General features: G+C 35.0%; 1 protein-coding gene across 5 annotated transcripts; it reads left to right on the top strand.

Annotated features, from left to right (window-relative positions):
• Positions 1-781: 781 nt before the first annotated feature.
• LOC116166966 lies at positions 782-19,138 on the top strand. Of its 5 annotated transcripts, none has more exons than XM_031482187.1 (6): positions 4,564-4,633; positions 8,132-8,370; positions 8,732-9,299; positions 9,387-9,563; positions 18,173-18,919; positions 18,994-19,138. In XM_031482187.1, exons 2-5 carry the CDS (start codon positions 8,293-8,295, stop codon positions 18,868-18,870), a joined length of 1,521 nt encoding a protein of 506 aa, XP_031338047.1. In that variant the 5' UTR covers positions 4,564-4,633; positions 8,132-8,292; the 3' UTR covers positions 18,871-18,919; positions 18,994-19,138. The 5 variants fall into 5 exon arrangements, with proteins under 5 accessions (XP_031338050.1, XP_031338051.1, XP_031338047.1 ...); XM_031482188.1 differs by having other exon boundaries at positions 4,618-4,633; positions 8,213-8,370; XM_031482186.1 differs by lacking the exon at positions 4,564-4,633 and adding an exon at positions 7,587-8,072.
• The last annotated feature ends 109 nt before the right edge of the window (positions 19,139-19,247 follow it).

Below are 19,247 nucleotides of genomic sequence, written 5' to 3'. Positions count from 1 at the left end.
TAACACTGCTTAGTGCTTAGGTAGGCCACACGATTAAAAGTAGTCAGTAAAATGAAATCTATTCATTTAACACGGACAACGTTTTTTACTTTAAAATGCTAAACTATTTTTATCCGAGCAATTCGTTTGTTGTAATAAGCTCACCGATATCTAAAGAGTGGGATTACGTGACTAAGTGTCCCCGCAATTGATTGTCCTAAGGGAAATGGAATCTCAATGAATAATGCCCTATGAAAAAGAAAATGCGTCTTCAAAAAATCGCATAATATTAGATTGTAGCGGTAAACTTTTGAGGTAATACAAACATTTTGCTCTATGAACTTTCAGAAAAATGATTTCTAATATTTCGAACTTCAATAGGAAAATTGATCGCTAACATGTAGGTAATTAAAGCAAAGATCCAACTACAAACGGTACAGCGTTATTCCTATGCCTCCATATACAAAATTCATCCGGAAGTGATTTCCCGAAAGCAAATGGTAATTTATAGATTGCGTTACCTAAGAAAGTGTATGAACAAATTACGTAGCGATTATCATCATTTATGCCGCATAAATATTAATGAATAGTTCAAAAAGCTTCTTCATGGTACCCTAAGAATTGTAATACAATCACGCGTTAAAGAGGCATGCTTTTTATTAGTAATTAGTGAAAACGCCGCATACGTAATACTTTCAAATTCGTCTAAAATTTCGTTACAGAATAGTGGAAATACTTTTAGGGGTGATCTGAAGAAGCTCAACCGGGGGAATCCGTATATAGATATTTAGCAAGTGGGTCATCAACATTGCCATTCAGTGAGAGTAAGAGTTAGCGTTACGGTAGCGAGTGTGACAAAAGTACCGCAAGAAAGTGCACGTATATTTTTGGATTAACACGATGGAGGTAAGCCATGATGACATACAAGTGCGTGGTCTCGGAATTTCATTTTAGAAATTACGGTTTTAAAACAGGATAAAGGTGTCCAGCGCGTTCTTTCATAAATTGTACAATTATATGGGCACCCCACTAACTATGAAAGTAACCTCTTTGCAAAAACCAGGTTTTCGTCATTTAAATATATTTATAATCATTTCAATTTAATTTGCGGTTTAATTTCCTGTAAAAGTTAAGCGGTGATAAATAAAGTTTTAATGATCGCGTTATAACTCAATTATGGTTCGGTACCTACACCTAAATAGGGGAACAAAACTCATAACAATATCACGTTGAGTGCGTTGCCGAAATTACTTCCAAAATGTGGGATTATATTAGATTTTTCAACGGTAGGATTTAATAAAGTTGGCTACAGAAGGTCATGGTCAGTTAATTTGATTCGCCAGGAGAAAGTTCTTTTAAAAATAATAAGAGATCATATAAAGACGGTCGACATATAAGTAAGATATACGAGATTAAGACCCGTCTTTTTTTGTTTCCATTCCGAATGTGGATTTATACGAAATTATATTTCGGGTCTCAAGTAATATCTAAGTTTAAAATTAACCTAATAAAATTAAGTTTCAATCCGCTTATAAAACTTGGAGAGGTCTAAATAAGGCTTGATTAATGCCGTTTCGCACAAAAACAAAACTTTAGTAAAGCCAAAATTACATCCACCAATTAAATCAGTTATTATCATAAATGATTTTGACGGTAATTAGCCGACCATTTAAAATCAGTGATTATATACGATTTATCAACGTTGTATACTGTTTGGTTTTACGAAGAAACGCCAGATCTTTGCTCTAGTCTCAAATTTGTAATCAGCCGATTGGAAATGCTCTAGCCGACCTTAACACATCAAGTCGTTTTTGCGTTCGCTTCAATTACCGACTACAATGCAACATTTAGAATAATTTTTGTCAAACGAAAAAACCGTTTTAATTTAAATGTACGGTTTCTCGAGAAAGTTTCATAATATGTTATTGTAAATAGGTTCACAATTTACCTGGACATTCGTACTTTCAAGATACTGTTTTATACTTTATATTTGCAAAACTAGGAAATTTTTGATAACTTTTGGTTCAGTACCACGTAGTATCAAACTGAAGCACAAAATGTATGAGACGCCTTTTCAAGTGTTGTAGCAAAATTTTTAAATCGCTAATCACATTCCATAAGTTCTTTTTATACTGTACTCTACCATTTTTGTGTTGACCATCTCACAATTGCGATGAAATTGAAATTTTTCTGATGGAGACTTGGAAAACTAGTGGAGTTAGAAGGATAATGACATGGGGAGAGAATTTCAGTTAATAATGCACCTACATAAACGATTTTGTTAGTATTTCGTTCTGTCTATAACTTCGTTATAAGGGACGTTAATAAAGAATATATATAAAGGAATGAGTTGCAGTAATTATGCACTGTAAATAGGGTTTTCACTTCATAGTTATAATTTGTAAGGTCTCACAAAAATCTTTTTTTTTAATAATGCAAACAATAGTCGGCTATGATTTTATTACAAAAACAGTGTTTCAAAAATTCTAATAAAGCAAGATCCCAGGACCCCCAGTCCTTACTTATTTTCTGATGGGCAAAACATGTACAATATAGTAGTATTGGTGCGTAGAATGTACGTATACATACCCCCAAGGATTCATAAACAATATTTTAGATCCCCCAAATCCGTTTCCTCAAAATTACGGCACAGATGATCTTTACATCAATTAATTTCGGCTTCGTTCCTTGACATAATTAGTATGTCGTCGACGTATGTACCTAAATGATAATGTAGCTGGTGATGGTGATTTCTTAACGATATATTATGCACGGACCTGCATCCAAAGCAACCGAAGCCCCTAAATTTCGGAGTTTTGCGTCCAGCTGATCGTTCCAGGCTCTACCCGCCTGATGTAATCCGTAAAGACCCTTATTCAGCAAATATACTTTGTCGCCCTTTCGTATTTCCTTCATCATTTCCTTCGCCTGCACTTAACATGCAAGCCCTCTTTCTTGGTTTTCACAATGTGCTCAAGCATTTCTTTGATATGCTTCGGAGTGCCCATAAACATCTATATTCCTTCGTAATTCCATTTGAATTAGCCGTCGGAAACTCGAAAAACCAAATGATTATGTATCTATCATCCCTGATTTTTGGGGAGTTCACTGTGTTAAAGAATCTAGTTAACTTCTTTTACTGTGGAATTGAATTTTTATTGATATGACATTACATAGATTAATAAAAATGAGAAAACACATAGATATATAAATATTAAACCTGTAAATTTTCGACAGAAATTTTAATTCGACAATTATTTGGATAACATTTACGAAACCATTTAAAATGATTCTTGAATTAAAATGTTAATTTAATTAAAATGTTTTCTCAAAGCGTGCGTGTGTTTCAGGAACATACGTTCAATCCATTAGGGTATACGGCTATACGCGAGACAATCGACGAATTAGAATTAACAGCAAACATTTTAATGAAGCTATTATTTTAATTCAACAGTCATTTTATATGATTATGTAAGTAACAGCAAGAATTTCATTGTTAAATAGAAAAGTATGAGATGCGATTGTAATCGGCATCTTTGAAATAAACATATTTTATCTAATGTATATTATACAACAAACAAATTATTTTAGTTAAAAATTAAGGTGGGTAATGTAACATTAGAATATATTTCTAACGTTTGTTGTGTTCCCAACTTCCCATGCAGAAATAAAATGGTTTCTTATTAAAACGTTCGTCAATAAAAATGATCATTGTGTTTCCTTATGGTGGAACAAAACTGCAGCGAACAATTAACAAAAAAGTGTACACTGATATCGTAAAGGTCATGACCGTTTTAATATAATTAATGAACCAATTTAACTGAACAGTTTAAATTTGCCTTTATTTTTAATTCATCAGTGGTATAAAATTCGTTGCTGGAAAAGACGCGTCCCGCTGGCAAGAAAGCACCTTGGACCATTATAGACATATAATGCCTTAAAGCAGCCCTTCACGTACACACTTCGGTTTGAGCTTAGCAGACATCAACGCTGGCGAGCATTGCATGAGTATCATTTTTACCCTTCTCGTTCAATCGTTGTTCAGGAGTACGCCAAGTGTAAATATGTTAAAAATGGCAGATTGATGAGTGCAATAGATCAGAAAAAAGGTGCAGCAATAGTTCTCTTAGATCATTATGAAAAAAAGTAAATTAAGGAAGAAAAAAGTAAAGAGGTGGTACAGTAAACGAGGTACCGTCATTGATATTCATTTAATAAATTATCACTCTAAAGATTGCCAAAATTACCTCCGGGTGGATTCATATACCCGCCACACACCTTCAGCGACCAAAAATCAGTGCCAAATTTGTATACTAATAAAACCTAAAATTTTAGGAACAACTATCTATTTAAAAAAGGAAGTATCTTCACCACAGCATTTAAGATTATCTTTTTTTCTCGTTAATTGCATCGCACTTAAACCGCAACATTTTTTTCGTATCAAATATGCAGAATATCATTGTCCATTGACATTTTGGTAACATCCAGTATAATTATTAGCTGGAAATCACGATTTTATCACCACTTTAACGACCGCAGGTCGACTAGTTCAAAGTACTTCCTTTTCCTCCCAACGCATAAAACATTTTGCAAGTTCATACAGTGATTGTACTTAGGTTGTCAAATTTTTAAATAAAACTGTGGTATATATGACGTAAGTGATTTACGTGACACTCCATAATTATTGCCTTCATCGTAACATTACTTCCGACTATGCATTTTTCACATATTCACCTATTATTATTATTTTCATTAAACGTTTATTTATTTAAAAAAATTCACTATTCATCCTTAGTTCATGGACAATCACCTTCAAACGATGAGATGAAATAAAAATTCCAATAATGCAGATGATATTTCTTTCACTTATCAAGATAATATTATCGCATGTTGTATTGTAATTAGTCACACAATGCTCAGAAGTAGCTCATTATTACCGTAGGTAGCTACGTATTACTTTATAGAACGACCTTATTAAAATTGCATTCTAACACCTTAAAAAAACGAATAAATGTTATTAAAGCACGAAATTGAATATGAGCGTCCTGGATTACAGGGTAAACAAATCGATCTATAATATGAATACTTTTACTTGCAATTAATAAATATTAATTTTTTTTAAATGTCTCCTAAGAGTTTCTTTATGCGAGTAGGTCATTCTGTCACATATCTCATGTAATGCTCTGCTTAACGTTCAAAAGTTTGTTAATTTGGTAAGTCTCCAAAATAAAAGCTTTGTAAAATTTATTACGGTGTCTAATTACTACAATAATGAATTGGATTGAATTCCATCACGGCTAGATGTAAAACAATAATTCGTAACTTTATTAATGAAGTAGATAAATCGATCATAAATTAAATGTTATACTTTCATTTCACTCCATACTTTTTGCACCTACTGAAAGTTTTTATACTGGATACACTGCACATGCTCATGTCCAATCAAAGTCGCACTGTCCGTCTTCTCAGTTATACGCATGGTTATAAGTTAATTGAATTTTGTTTATAATCTGAGTCGAAACTTGCAAATGGATACGCCGGCATACAGTGATGTTTGATGGTCACTTTCGAAATTTAGATTTCTCGTTGATGTCTTATTTCCTTTCTATTCTATTAGTAGCCCATTTTTAACCCATCTTAAGGATAGCGTAATATGTAATCAATAGATATAATATTTGTGATTTGTAGTAAAAAAGTGACTAAAAGCTTAAATTCTGAAATACACTCTATAGTATTCTTCGTTTTTTGTGCATAGGTATTCATTGCATTGTTTAATGTTTTCCACCCAAAAGGAAGCTTAAGAAGGGTAGGTACCTATTAATTTACAGTGGTATCTATATTTATAATATATATAATGTAAGCAATGGAAAATATAAGGAGAAATAGCACGGTGAGATGTCCTGCAACAGTGCGTCGGTCTTTCCTCACTCACACCTGGTCAAAAATATCAAAAATCCTCTTGTGCAAATGTCAACCACAGATGGTTGCGCATCTACAGATATTATTTTTGAATGTACAGGGTGTCCCTTTTTTACAATAGATAACTGATTTTTTTAATGGAAACCCTGGTATATTTTTATTTGTTTCGATATCACTTTTTAACCTCTCCATAGAAACTTATTCACTTTTTGGTTTTTTGTCAATGTTACCAAGTTATTAATATTTTTCCGAATACGCAAGCCCCACTTTGATAAATCGTGGCGACCTTGATTTTTGAGTTCAGAAATACTTACATTTGATCAATAATGTTAATCTGAACAAAAGGAAACACTTTGGCAATGAGGAAGTGGGATTTACTAATACAGGGTGTTAAAAAAATAGTAAAATTTCCAAATTCCAAAGTGTCATAAACATTTTTTTTCCAATGGAATTGCCACTATTTTATTTCTATATTCGTTAGTCTGTTGTGTGCTTTTCAATTTTTATAAGATATGTCCTGTGCCTAAACCCCGTACTTTTTAGGCTATTTAATATTTTTCACAAAAATAATTACGCATTAATTAATTACATGTTTATAAACCGGTGTAGACCGTGATAATAAAAAACAAAAAGAATTCCAGAACGTAAGCAAGTGTCACAAATAATTTATGTGCCGTAAGTGTACTCCCAATTTCGTAGTAAAATAAGATTAATTAAAAAGGCGAATTTCGAAAAAGATAATAATAAAATTTATTGAGCCTTACATTTAACCAAGTGAAATAAAGGAAAGCAGAAAACACTAAGATAAAGATGAACTTTTTAAATAATCCTATTTTACTACGAAATAAGGGTACACTTGCAGCAAATCATAAATTTATGGCACTTAACTTTCTGGCATTCTTTGGTTTTTATTATCACGACCTAGTCCTGTTCGTAAACATGTAATTAATTAATGTGTAACTATTTTTGTGAAAAATATCAAACAACCTAAAAACTAAGGGGTTAAGCACAGGACACTCATAACAATTGAAGAGCATGCAAAAGACTATCGAATAGAGAAATAAAATAGTGGTAGCTACATTTGAAAACATAGTTATGGCACTTTGAAATATGGAATTTTACTATTCTTTTCGGTACCACTTAATTCAACTTTCTCATTACCAAAGTGTTGCCTTTTATTCAGATTCACATTATTGATCACAGGCATTTCTTAACATTAAAATCAATGTCGAACCGGTGCATCACAGCACCCAACCTTCGTGGTGGGAATTTTCGAAACAAAATTTCAAAATCTGATAGGGCATGCCCAAAAATCGTTTCAATCTTTGTAACTCTTACGGTTGCTGAGACAAAAATTAAAGAAGAAACCAAAATTTCACCACTTCTTTGGGATAGCTTCCAAACAAAACACGTGTAATCCTCGGTTTATTTGGAAAAAGTGCTTGTCTTGATCCCCTCCATCACCCAATTTTTGTTTACATACGGTCATGTAACACCCTGTATATTACAACCTCTGAAGGGGAAGAAAAAAATCTAAAGCAAGTGTCGCTGTATTATTTTTGCGTCACTCCTGTTTGATCGAATTATTATAGATTATGAATGACAATTTAAAGATCTGCAATAGGCTATATCTCACATACAAGACATGATACCAAAAAATGGTTAACGCCGTTTCTAGGAAGACCTACGAGTAAAATGTAAAGGGGAGCTCATCATAATCAACCCCCACGCCACATCAAGGCACCAACCCCAACTAAAAAAATTAAATTATAGCAAACGTTTGCGTGTTAACAACGATCTTTTTTTTTTAATATACGGATGACAATTATTGAAAGACTTACAATAGCTGTATCACACAAATATGGTAGAATTATGGCCTCTTTTAATTAAAAATAAATTATTATTGGCCTGTGGAGCACATTGTATCACAAGTGGGATATGCATGATTTTAAAATTGTTATATATTTTTAATTTAGTAATTATTGATACGCCCTGTACATTGGATATTATATTGTAGAATTTTTAATGATGTATCACAAATACGGATTAGCTATTTAATTTTTTTAGTTGGTGTTGGTGCCTTGATGAAGCGTGGGGGTTGTTTATGATGAGTTCCCCTTTACATTTAAGTTCTCCCTAGAAACGGCGTTAACCATTTTTTGGTATCATGTCTTGTATGTGAGATATAGCCTATTGTAGGTCTTTAAATTGTTATTCTTATAAATTAATTTAGCATTCCAATAAACTACGGATGAATAGTCAAATGTACTCGCTGTAAAATTCGTGTTCAGCGAAGGAACTAATTAAATTGTAGTAGCAGCGACTTTCTTCATATACTTATGTATTGACGGTGTATAATTTCATTGATAAAGTGTCACACAATTTTGTGATTTTATGGTGTTTATGAAAACAGGAGTTTATGATTACGAATATCTCTTTTTACCGAAACGTAAGATTCTGCTTTGCGTAAAGGTAAGGGTCATTTCTTGAAAATATTTCAAACGCCTTTATACCTAAGCGATTCATAAATAAATGATGGATAAACTTTTACGGCTATATTTTTTTATACAACTTTTACTGCAATTTTAAGTAGACGTCCATAAACTATCCTCATAATGCTTAAATTTCAGAAATAAAAAACGAATTAGCAATTTTATGTAAACCGCTTAACGAATTCGATTCGAATTGCACTCATTTTTTTGCAAATAAGATTCTAGCTAAAAGCAGTTGTAAACAAATCCATCCTTTTTCGTGTTGTACTTTCTCTTAATCAATGAAAGAGAAAATGACACTCCAGTTAATGAAAGTAGTTATTTGGTAATTAATTTTTCAGGTGGCTGTAACGTTAACCAGTATATTGGCGGTATTGGCAATAATAAATGTTCAAAATACAGCGATGAGTTCGCCCTTACATCACCTAACACTGCAAGATCTCTCACCATCGGATCGACAATACTTAGATTATTTGAGGAGCGAAGCAATACGGCGTAAACGTTCCGGAGATATTTTAGGCTCTGTCAAATCAAAGCTTTCACATGGTTTTAAATCGAAGCTAAGCGGATTGACCTCGGCGAGCGCTCACGCGAGTTCGTTATTTTCGGGTGCAAGCGGAAGTAAATTTTCGCATTACCCGCCGCCGCCGCCGCCAATCGATGAGGAGAAGAGTTTTAGTTTTTGGGATTTACAAAAGGCCATTTTCCGGACACTCTTTCAAGCTGCCAAGGCAATTAAGGGCGGCCTCCTAGCTGTTAAGGGACAAATTATTAAAGGATCCGGATACCTTATTTCGGCGAAAGGAAAACTAATCAGCGCGAAAGGAGAAGCCCTCTCTAATATAGGAAAGCAGATCGCATCTACCGCTGTATTGATCAGTCCAGTGGGACATAACACGGCGCCTTCAGGTAAACTTTCAATTTTTATCATTAATTTTAATAGCGTGTATTTGTGATTGACCGACATATAAAAACTGAAAGTATTGGTCCTCATAGGGATAGTAGAACCAGTTTACATGTCACCACCTAGCGGATACAGCGGTACAAGTGGCCCTAGTGCAACTGGCGGTCCAAGTGGGCCTTCAGGTCAAAGTATAGATGATTATCATGCACACCATTACGAACACTCGCCACCAGGTTCAGACGAGCACAGTTATCCATCAAGTTTCGAAGGTAAAAGATTATATTAAAGGTTGATTGATGCACAAAGATTGGGAATATAGAACACTTTTGCATGCAAACTCGTCCCTATATAGGCCACTGTATTTCTATTCTTCAATGAGTGTTATATTACGTACGAAGCTAGGATGTCTTTTTGCGCATGAAATTAAATTTCACTTCAACCCATCAGACTAGTTTTTATCGTCAAATTTTAGATTCAGACGTTAAATAAGTGACTAACGGTAGCCATCTGAATGCTCTCAGTAGAAATATTAGTAATTTATAACAGTCAGTATCTAGTGACACGCATTATTGGTTACCCAATGTGCAGGAACACCTACTTTAATCACACTTTGTAAGTACCTTGTGGTGAGATAAAATTTTTCGATTTACCAAAAAACTATTATTATTATTGAATAGGTGGATATCAGACAAATATACCAGAAAGTACGTATTTGCTACGCTCGGTTTATGCATCAAGCTCATTAGAATAATATTAAAAAATTTTCGCTAAGTAGGGAGAGTTTTTTTTCCTCGACCGTTAAATTTTATAGGGTATTCTGTCTTTGGGAAGGAATAAGTCATGCGTAAAAACCAAAAGTTGCGATTAGAGCAGGACTTTTATGATTCGTAGACGGGTTCTGTGAAAACGTTCTGCAACTTTATTTTTTTGGTATAGAACTTGAATGCAAATTGAAATTTAAAAACTCGCAAACTTCCGGAAGCAGCAAACGCTATGCTGCAATTGGCCTGTCCTTATTAATTTGCTTTCCAAACTTAGTTTATATTAAAATGATAAAAGTCACAAAATAGTGCGAAAAGCGGTTACCTACAGTAATTACGTTTTAATTACATGTCCCTCAATTTTAACTGGAGTCAAAATTGAAGGTGGCGGAAATGCATTTACATGTGTCAATCTTTTAAGCTCAAGATTCGAATTCTATTTTTTCGTCAATCTGTTAGTTTAGTTTCTATAACACCAACTACTCTGTAAAATGATTGTCATCCGGTTCTTATCTAGTAGGCACTCTGTTATGAAAAGCTGGAAATTTAATACATTTTTTGCGTGGGTAAGAGAATAAGAATGTATTGTAGAATATTGAACGGAATGATCATTGTTTAAGATTGAAAAATAAATGGACCGCGTGTAATATCAGCTTTAGGCTTTGAAATAGGTTCGTTAGAAACTTTCATGGAACTGTTTCGGATATTTCCCAGATTTAAAAACTCATCAGGAAAAAAGTTTTCAATATGTTAGGATGGCATGAACAATTTCAGGATCTGCTACCCTTTTTAAAAACTTTATTCCTTGATTTGAGTAATTTTTATGACTCAAATCATATAGTTTCCTGTACTCGCTAAAAAGCAAAGTCTTCATCCATTTTGCGAAGATGACATCTTTTTCTCCACGACGAAACACACACAAATTTTAAGCCTGTTGAGGGCCCAGAACAAGAGAGGGATAATAAATAAAAAAAAGAGGATAGCGGTAGAAAGAATAGGAAAGCTTTGACCTTCATCGTGATTGGTTAAAACACGAGTCAGTGTTACACCAAAAAATAAAACGAGTGACGAATTTTGCTAGTTCCGGTTGCCAACTAAACTGTTGAACTGTCATGCACTGTTAATGTCAAAGATCCAAACGTGGAATCGTTTGATTTATTTCTATTCGCAGTGTATTTCTACTTTGCAATAATTTGGTGCCATTTTATATTTTTCCTGTGTGTGATTATTTTCAAACACAGCGTCATCTACTACCTTCTTATGATGAATGCACTATAATGGCAAAAGTATTCTCGCCTGAGATTTCCGCTGACGACCGGCCGTCCGTTGCCGGTATGTATGAGCGATTTCCTTTCCAAGTAAAAATAAATTCGTGTTCCGTAACGGTTCCGTCCGTTGCCGGTCGAGCCGGTCTAGTGCGCGCAAGCCTTTAGTCAACGGTATCATGACTGATTCTCGAGTGGTGAAAATTTACATAATTTAATGTAATCTGAATTGAGAAATTTATATTTTTTGGTGGGGTTAACTTATTAACGGTTCTCGAGATAGTATATAATTTTGTGTTACTCTCTGTCTGTCCGTGTGCACGATAACTTTGCTTGGAAACGTCTAATCGCTTTGAACATTGGTAGGTACATATTTCGCTCGGATCGTATCGGATTTTTTATCTTGTTAAATTGCATTTATTGAGGATCATCGCGCCTCTTTATAGCTTTGCATAACACTGACCATCCGTCGGACGAAGTCAATTCAATTGAGGTAAAATTCTTAGCCTGAATCAAACGCTACATAGAGAGTGGAGGTATTTGTAATACCGGAAAAACCCGAATTTGCTAATTGTTTTTTTACTTTTTTGTAACTTTAACCGGATTTTCCAGTTTCCCATTCTCCAGATTCCGTCTTTTTAGACTTCAGATCTTTCAGGAGGTTCAAATTCTAAAATCTGCAAGGTTTCTCATGTTTCTGGTTCTCGCAAATCTTTTAATTCTTTTCTTTATTCAGACCTGTCTTGGCAGTGGGTCATATAAAACATGATCTTTACCATACTCAAAGATTTCAAGGCCTTAGATCGGGAGATCGGGAGGCCGTGTGAAGAAAGCTGAGACATTTGAACTGGTACGCCCGATTCAGGAAAGTCGAAGTTCATCATTTAGTGACTTCTTCCTTTTGGGGTACGTTTATATTTATAGGGACCCCCACAGCCAAGAACTCCTGACAAACTTAGGAGACACATCGGTGTCGCTTTGCTTTGGTAACAATAGACATTGAAATGTTACAAAATGTGAGGTCACTAAATTAATATTGATTTACAAGTAGGTTCTTGGTATATTTTTCACTTAAACGACGCGCAAATAGCAGGGATGAACTGCCCTAATTTAAATTAATTAAGTGGATGACTCATCACACAAAAGCTTACGTGTCGAAAAAACCTTAGTTTCCGGTTAGTAGGTACTTATTGATCATTATTATTTATTTATTTGGACTGAAACGGTAAGCAACTTATTAATCTGTCGCTAAAATTTGCGAAAAGTGCGAAAGGGTTTCAAGTTCTTAAAAACAGGATGGATCGTAGATCTCATTCTATGGAACGTTAATTAAATGGAAGCAATATAGAAATTCGTTCGCCTAAATACCTCTCTTAACAAAAACCGCTTATAACGAAACAGAAAAGAAGTGAATTAGAAGTCATGGTCCGGAGGATAACGCGTTGAGAGCTTTACCTACCCTTTCATATCAGCGGTTACGTCTGATGCATTAGCAGTTTACAGAAATATTCTAAATTGCAGCTTGAATTCAACCCTTATAGTTACAATTTCTAAAAATGTGATAAGTGGAAATAAACGGTTCAATTCTTTTTTGCCACTTTTCATCACACCCGTGAATAATTCAGTCCTTTAATGAAAGTTATATACTGTGGTTAAACTCACGGAATTAATTGTAAGCATTATCTATTTGAAGCCCACATATGGACTATCGCTTATTGACCATTGGACTACCACAACTGTGCAACTTCCGCTCAGTATTGGGTGCAGTTCTCTAAATAAGCTATGAAGCCACGCAATTTGCTATTAGAACCACAGGAAGCTGCTTTAATGTCGCAGATTTAGTAGAATCACTCTAATTATAGTTAACATTTCTAAATAAATGACAAATATTAACGCAGCTCTCTTTGCCGACAGCGCGCCAAAGCTTTTGGTAATAGATTTAGTACGCGGAAAAAAGGAGGCATGCATACTTATTCATAAACCACAAAGTTTATAGCTACCCATCTTGATTCTCGCATGAGAAACCGCACAGACAGATTAAGGGGACGCACTGCCATTGTTTTGTTTAGGTAAATAAACAATTTACACTATTTGCATACGTAAAACCTTTTATTTCTAACAAAAGCATGATTCAGTTATTTAACAACTGAAAGTACAAGTACAAAGATCTCATTTTGTAATAGGAACGCAATAATAGTCATTACATGTTCAAGTAGGATCATCATTTGGAGGGTTGCAACCCATGACATTTAACTGGAGATTTCAGTACAGAGTTAAGCCCTCAGTAAGCGTTGGTAGATTGGGCGTTTCTTTTAGATTTTGGTTAAGGTAATATAATCAGAGAACAAATTTGCACTGATGGGGCCCTGACGACCGGTGGGCTTCTGGGATAATAAGTCAACCCTGTACCAAGTGCTAACGGTCTCTTAGGAGGGCGGATGAGCGGGTAGAGGTTCGGGGCACTATGTCTAGGAAGTCACTCCAAAAGCGGAATAATTCTTCGGGATCAACAGCGTCGGGATGGAGAAGGCCTCACGGTATCCCATGAGAAGTGGTAGAGAAAGATAAAATGAAATATGGATCTTTCGGAGTCCCCAACTTGGATCTACGGAGTAGACAGTACCCGAAGAATACTTTCATGAAAAACAATGAGAAAAAGAAAAAAAGGTAAATTGAAGATGAGCATTTGGAACGTCAGAAGTCTACTAAAAGAGGAAAAGCTTGAAAATCTACGGCGAGAAATGATTAAAAACGGCTCCAATTTGATTGGAGTGAAAGAAGATGGAAACGGCAGGAAAATTGTGATGATAAAATCTGAGTAGAATTTATTTTCAGCAAACAACTTTCCAGGTGTGTAACCGAAGTAATTTATAGATGTGATGGAGTGATGGTTCTAAAGCTTAACGCTGTGTGAAAGCAAAGAGTAATCTTTGGTCAAAGTTAGTGATTCAAGTGTATATACCAACCATACACCACGGGGGACGAAGTATACGCAAGGATAGAAAGTATAATCGAGGAGGAAGGAGGTGGTTGTTGTAAAATAGTAATGGGTGCGTGGTGGGAAATGGAAGAAATGGAAATGTAGTTGGCATGTATGGAAGAGAAGCGATAGTCTGTTATATTTTTGTAATGAAACAAAAATAATAGTTATCAACACATGGTTTAGTAACACCTGGAAATCTCCTCGAGATCATTACCGAAAGCAAATATTTCATACTTGTAGAAGAAAGACACAGAATCGGAATAAAGCGAGCGTGCGTGTTACCAGGCGCCGAGTGACCATATTCTACTTATGGCAAACATCCAAATTAGGCTTAAAATCGTGAAAAGAGCACGGAAAAGAAAAAATTGAACTTGGATAAATTATAAATTAAAGTTTATGGCCAAGGATAAATCTAGTCACAAGTCAGGAAGACGTAGAGTGTAAATGAAGCAGAATCAAGGCGGGAATAATCAAAGCAGCTAAAGAAAAAGTTGGATATAAAAAAGGAATAAGATCAAAGAAACCTTCGGTAAATCAGGAAATGATGGAAAAGAGAAGAAAGTACAAAAAGAGAGGAAGAAGAAGGCACTATCGGAGGTTAAATACGAAGATTAAAGAGATTGCCTTCCAGGAGCGAATTTGTCGGGGGCGAACTTGCAGGGGGCGAATTTTCCGGGGCGAATCTTTCTGGGGCGAATCTTACGGAGGCGAATAGTCCGAGGACGAATTTACTTGGGGGCGAGTTTTCTTGTGGGGGAATATTCCGGGGGCGAATTTACCGGGGCGAATTTTAGGGGGCGAATCATCCTACAATCAATGATATATACGAATCAGGAAAATGGTCTGAAGATTTCCTGAGACTGAGTCTATAACAATTGGCCTAGTAGGGCCTTCAGCGAAAATATTGTTGAGAGTGTTAAATAGAAGGGTAGACAGCATAATGCAATCTATGAAAAAGAATACCGAAGTGATTTATATGAAATGTTATGCTCTGAAGTGTGAACAATTTTGAAAAAAGATAAGAAAAAAATTAAAGCTATGGAAATGTGAATGTGGGAAGGAATGCTTGGAATAAAGTGGTCTGACAAGATTAGGAACGAACAGCTAGGTGCTAGAAAGAATAGGAAACGAAAGATCTTTATATAACACAATATTGAGAAGGAAAAGAGTGTGGCTTGGTCATGTGCTAAGAGGAAATAGTTTGCTGAAAGAGCCGTCCGGGGTACAAGGAAAGGGGAAGAAGACAAGTGAAGATGGTAGACGATATGAAAGAGAGGAGCGGATACGAGGATGTGCAAAGAAAGGCAATGTATAGCGAAGAGCGGAGGCGGCAAAATTCCTTCTAAGTTCTTCATCCTGTTTCAGTATTCATTTATCACGTCAATCACAAAATGATCAAAAAGGATAACTGTTTATGTGGGATTAGAGCTTAAAAGAACCACTGCCATTAGTTTAATTTCAATTCGAAGACCTACTGCTTAGTCACTTTTTTTTACAATCCCCATCGGCGAAAAGAATGCATTCGAATAGAAGTAATTTTCATTTTTCAAAATACAGGTTTGCTTCTGTGTGATGCCTACTAAAATGGTGAAAATGAAATAAACATTTTTACTAATTAACAAAGAGATCAAATGTTTCATTTGGTAGCTTGATCCTTCAAAGTACGGAGAACGAAGGAATTGGGATTCTTAGTTGTTTCATAGAAAACGTTTGTTTTGATCTTTTCCAACACTTCATTTTTTACATGAATATTTAGAAAAATGTTCTTGAGTTAGACGTGTCCCTCTTGCTAAATAGAAGCGTAAAGTTTTATTAACTCAAAGCTGATCGTTTGTGCTTTTCACCGCTTTTAACCAAAATATGCTTTTAGAACAACCTGTCTTAAATTGAATGACTTCTAGTTACCTAATAGATTTGCTTTGGTTGATTTGCATAATTAAATATCATTTATTATTCAGTGTATGTTTGTTGCATGAAGTAGAAACCATATAGTGTGATTGAATTTAACGAATAGAGGCACGTCATACAGTTTTCCGCCAGTGGTCAATGACCCCTTATCACGTGTCAATCCTCTAGCAATTACGAAGATGCGTATACCAGTATTGACAAAATTTTGTTAAATATAATTTTATATGTAACATTACCATCTATCTACCCGCAAATTCAAACTTCCGGTGTCACTGCTGGTGCAACGTTTGTTTTTCAAATGCAACGCCTATGCTTTTTTACGATATTTGAAAAGGGCAATCAATTTTCTGTACGACAACATAACATAAGCTTATTCTTGATACACAACAAAACAGAGAAATTCGTTATTCAATATTTAGACAATTTATGAAGTCTAGCATACCGTGTGCTATCAGGATACATGGTGTCTGTTGCATTACACAGGGAGATGATCAGATAGATCGTAATGTCATACCTATATAAAATTATATTTAACATTTTCGTATCTCGCCAAATAAAAGAGATATTGAGGTGACCCTCTTATCTCAAACGCACTGTATAGAGTCCTGGATCAGAGCTACCAAGCCCTGGGATGTTACAACTAAACATTTTTCAAATCTTCTGCATAAACTGGAAATTTAGACGTTCCCCTAACTCCAAAACGTGTACTTATAAGTTACAATTCGACATCTTAAGACTAGATATTTAAACTTCAAATTTTAAACGAGTCAATTTTATTTTAAAATTTCGACAAAAATCCATATAACCGGTCGATTTTTATATCGAGGGAGCCAAATTTAGGCTAGGAATAACCTCTTTCAAATTTTTAAGTGACTCGCATAATATGGAAGGGACTTTTGTCTAAATCGATCAGTTAGTTACCGAGAAACCGTTCTTTGAAGTGTCAAAGCTTAAAAAATTAATTTAAAGAAAATAGAATAAACGTCGACGGTTATGTTGGTTACCAATGAAATACATGTTGCTACGGAAGTTATTCCGAGAGTATCTTATTATTATGCCGGCCCTATAAGAGTGGTTACCTACTTAGTCATGTGCACTGTTGTCATCAATTACAGATTTATGAAAAAAAGAGATGTACCTACGTAACACTCGAAAACGATTCCTAGAATTCAGCCGAAGCTACATCCTTCTTTCGTATGCGCCTTTCTTTTACATCTCTTTGTGAGAATATGGTGATTACTTCCTTAATTTAAGGCAATAAGTCATTCATTCGTTCAGTATAATTACTTCAAATTTCTGGAGATACTGTCTGACTGTTATGTAAAATGATACTCCACGTGACAAATCTCAACAAATCAATAATAACGTATTCAAGATACTTCATGTTAAAATATTGTGTAATAGACGTAAGTCTATTAATTATACCTATATGTATATCTAAAAACCACAAAAGTTTAGCTACCTTTATTGTCGCACGAGAAACCGCAAAAATGGCTAAGACTGATGACACATTGCGATAAGTTTTAGCATACATGGATGACTACACGTCCACGTAAACTTCCATGTTTATATTTGTGTAATTTTATGAAAGACAATTTGTTGGATCAATAGCGTTTCTGAATTAATTTTTATATTTAAGCACGTTAACGAGGCGCGACATGAAAATAAATTTTGCATATCGCCACTAATGTCAGGGTTTCTAATAACATAATCCATAAATTTTAATTTCAACATTTCAATGATAGGTTATTATCGTAATTTACAAATGAATAGGTACATGTTTTAACTTTCCTTGTGGGATGGTATAGTTTTAACCTCAAAAAAGAAAGTACCTACCTACAAATGTTTTTGTGATATAATTGGAAATATGCACGAGTTGCCATGATCTCCCAATTTTTGTGCACGATCCTTTACTTTGTTCGTATTTTATGTGTCTGACAAAACCTGACTTTAACGAACAGCTTATAAAGAACGACACCCGAAATCAACAAATCAAGGTATATTAATAGTGAAGAAGATTCCGAAAGTGAAAGGAGACGACCATAACGGTAATACTGGTGCACATAACTTATTGGAAACGCACAAACCAGTAGTAGAACCTCAAGAAATCGCCTATTTACCTGATGCAAAAGACACTCCTCCTATACATCACCACGTTCACAACCAGGAAATACCTTCACCTCCCGAGGAACCTAGCCAAGTGTATCAGGGGATAGCTTACCCGTCACCCGATACTCAACTATCCCAATTTGTGCACGATTCCAGTAGCTTGCAACAATTTCAGGGGCAAGGATTCATTTCACCTGCATTTGCACCGCATGACCAAAACTACCTAAAAGACATCCAGCAAAATAGCGCAGCGTTGGAAACCTACAACCCATTATCATTACCGGGTGGTTTTCCCAGCTTTAATCTGCAAAACGCCCCAGCTGCAATTAAGGGCTTAGAACATTTTCCATCGTATCCCTTAGACTTGCACAATTCCTTTGACATGGAGGGACAATACTCCACCCTGTTCTCAGAAAAGCTTCTACCACCACCACCCCGCAAAGCACCCTCAAATCCGACAATACTGACAAAACGGGTTTATAGTACCAAATCGATTTCTAGACCAAAGCCAAATAAACATAAATCCGTTACAGTTTGGTTAAAACCGTAGGACAACTTGGAGACTGACTAACGAACCCTGACATTTTGGAGTAGCGGAGGTAATAATAAATCGCATTTGTTCTACTTTACAGATCATTCGCCTAATTTGTCTCTAATTATTATTTGTTTTTAGGTCCCGCCCATTCCTATTATGACGGTAGCTCCTATTATAAATAAGACTGCCAAAAGAGGATTAGTTTTGTAAATACATTTTCTTATTCTTTTTGTATATTATTTATTGTTGTTATATGTGTACATCTAATAAAAGATTATTTTTATTGTTTTGCACTGTAAGATTTGTTACAAATTCAATTTTTAGAACTTTGGTGTATTATATGCAACTTATCGTACATCGTAGTCGATGCGATTGCTAGCTAGACCTCAAAA

This window comes from Photinus pyralis, unplaced genomic scaffold (genome assembly GCF_008802855.1).
Source record: "Photinus pyralis isolate 1611_PpyrPB1 unplaced genomic scaffold, Ppyr1.3 Ppyr1.4_LG3b, whole genome shotgun sequence".
Classification (NCBI taxonomy): Eukaryota; Metazoa; Arthropoda; class Insecta; order Coleoptera; family Lampyridae; genus Photinus; species Photinus pyralis.
Note: the sequence above shows the minus strand (reverse complement) of the source record. Positions and strands in the feature narration are given on the sequence as shown.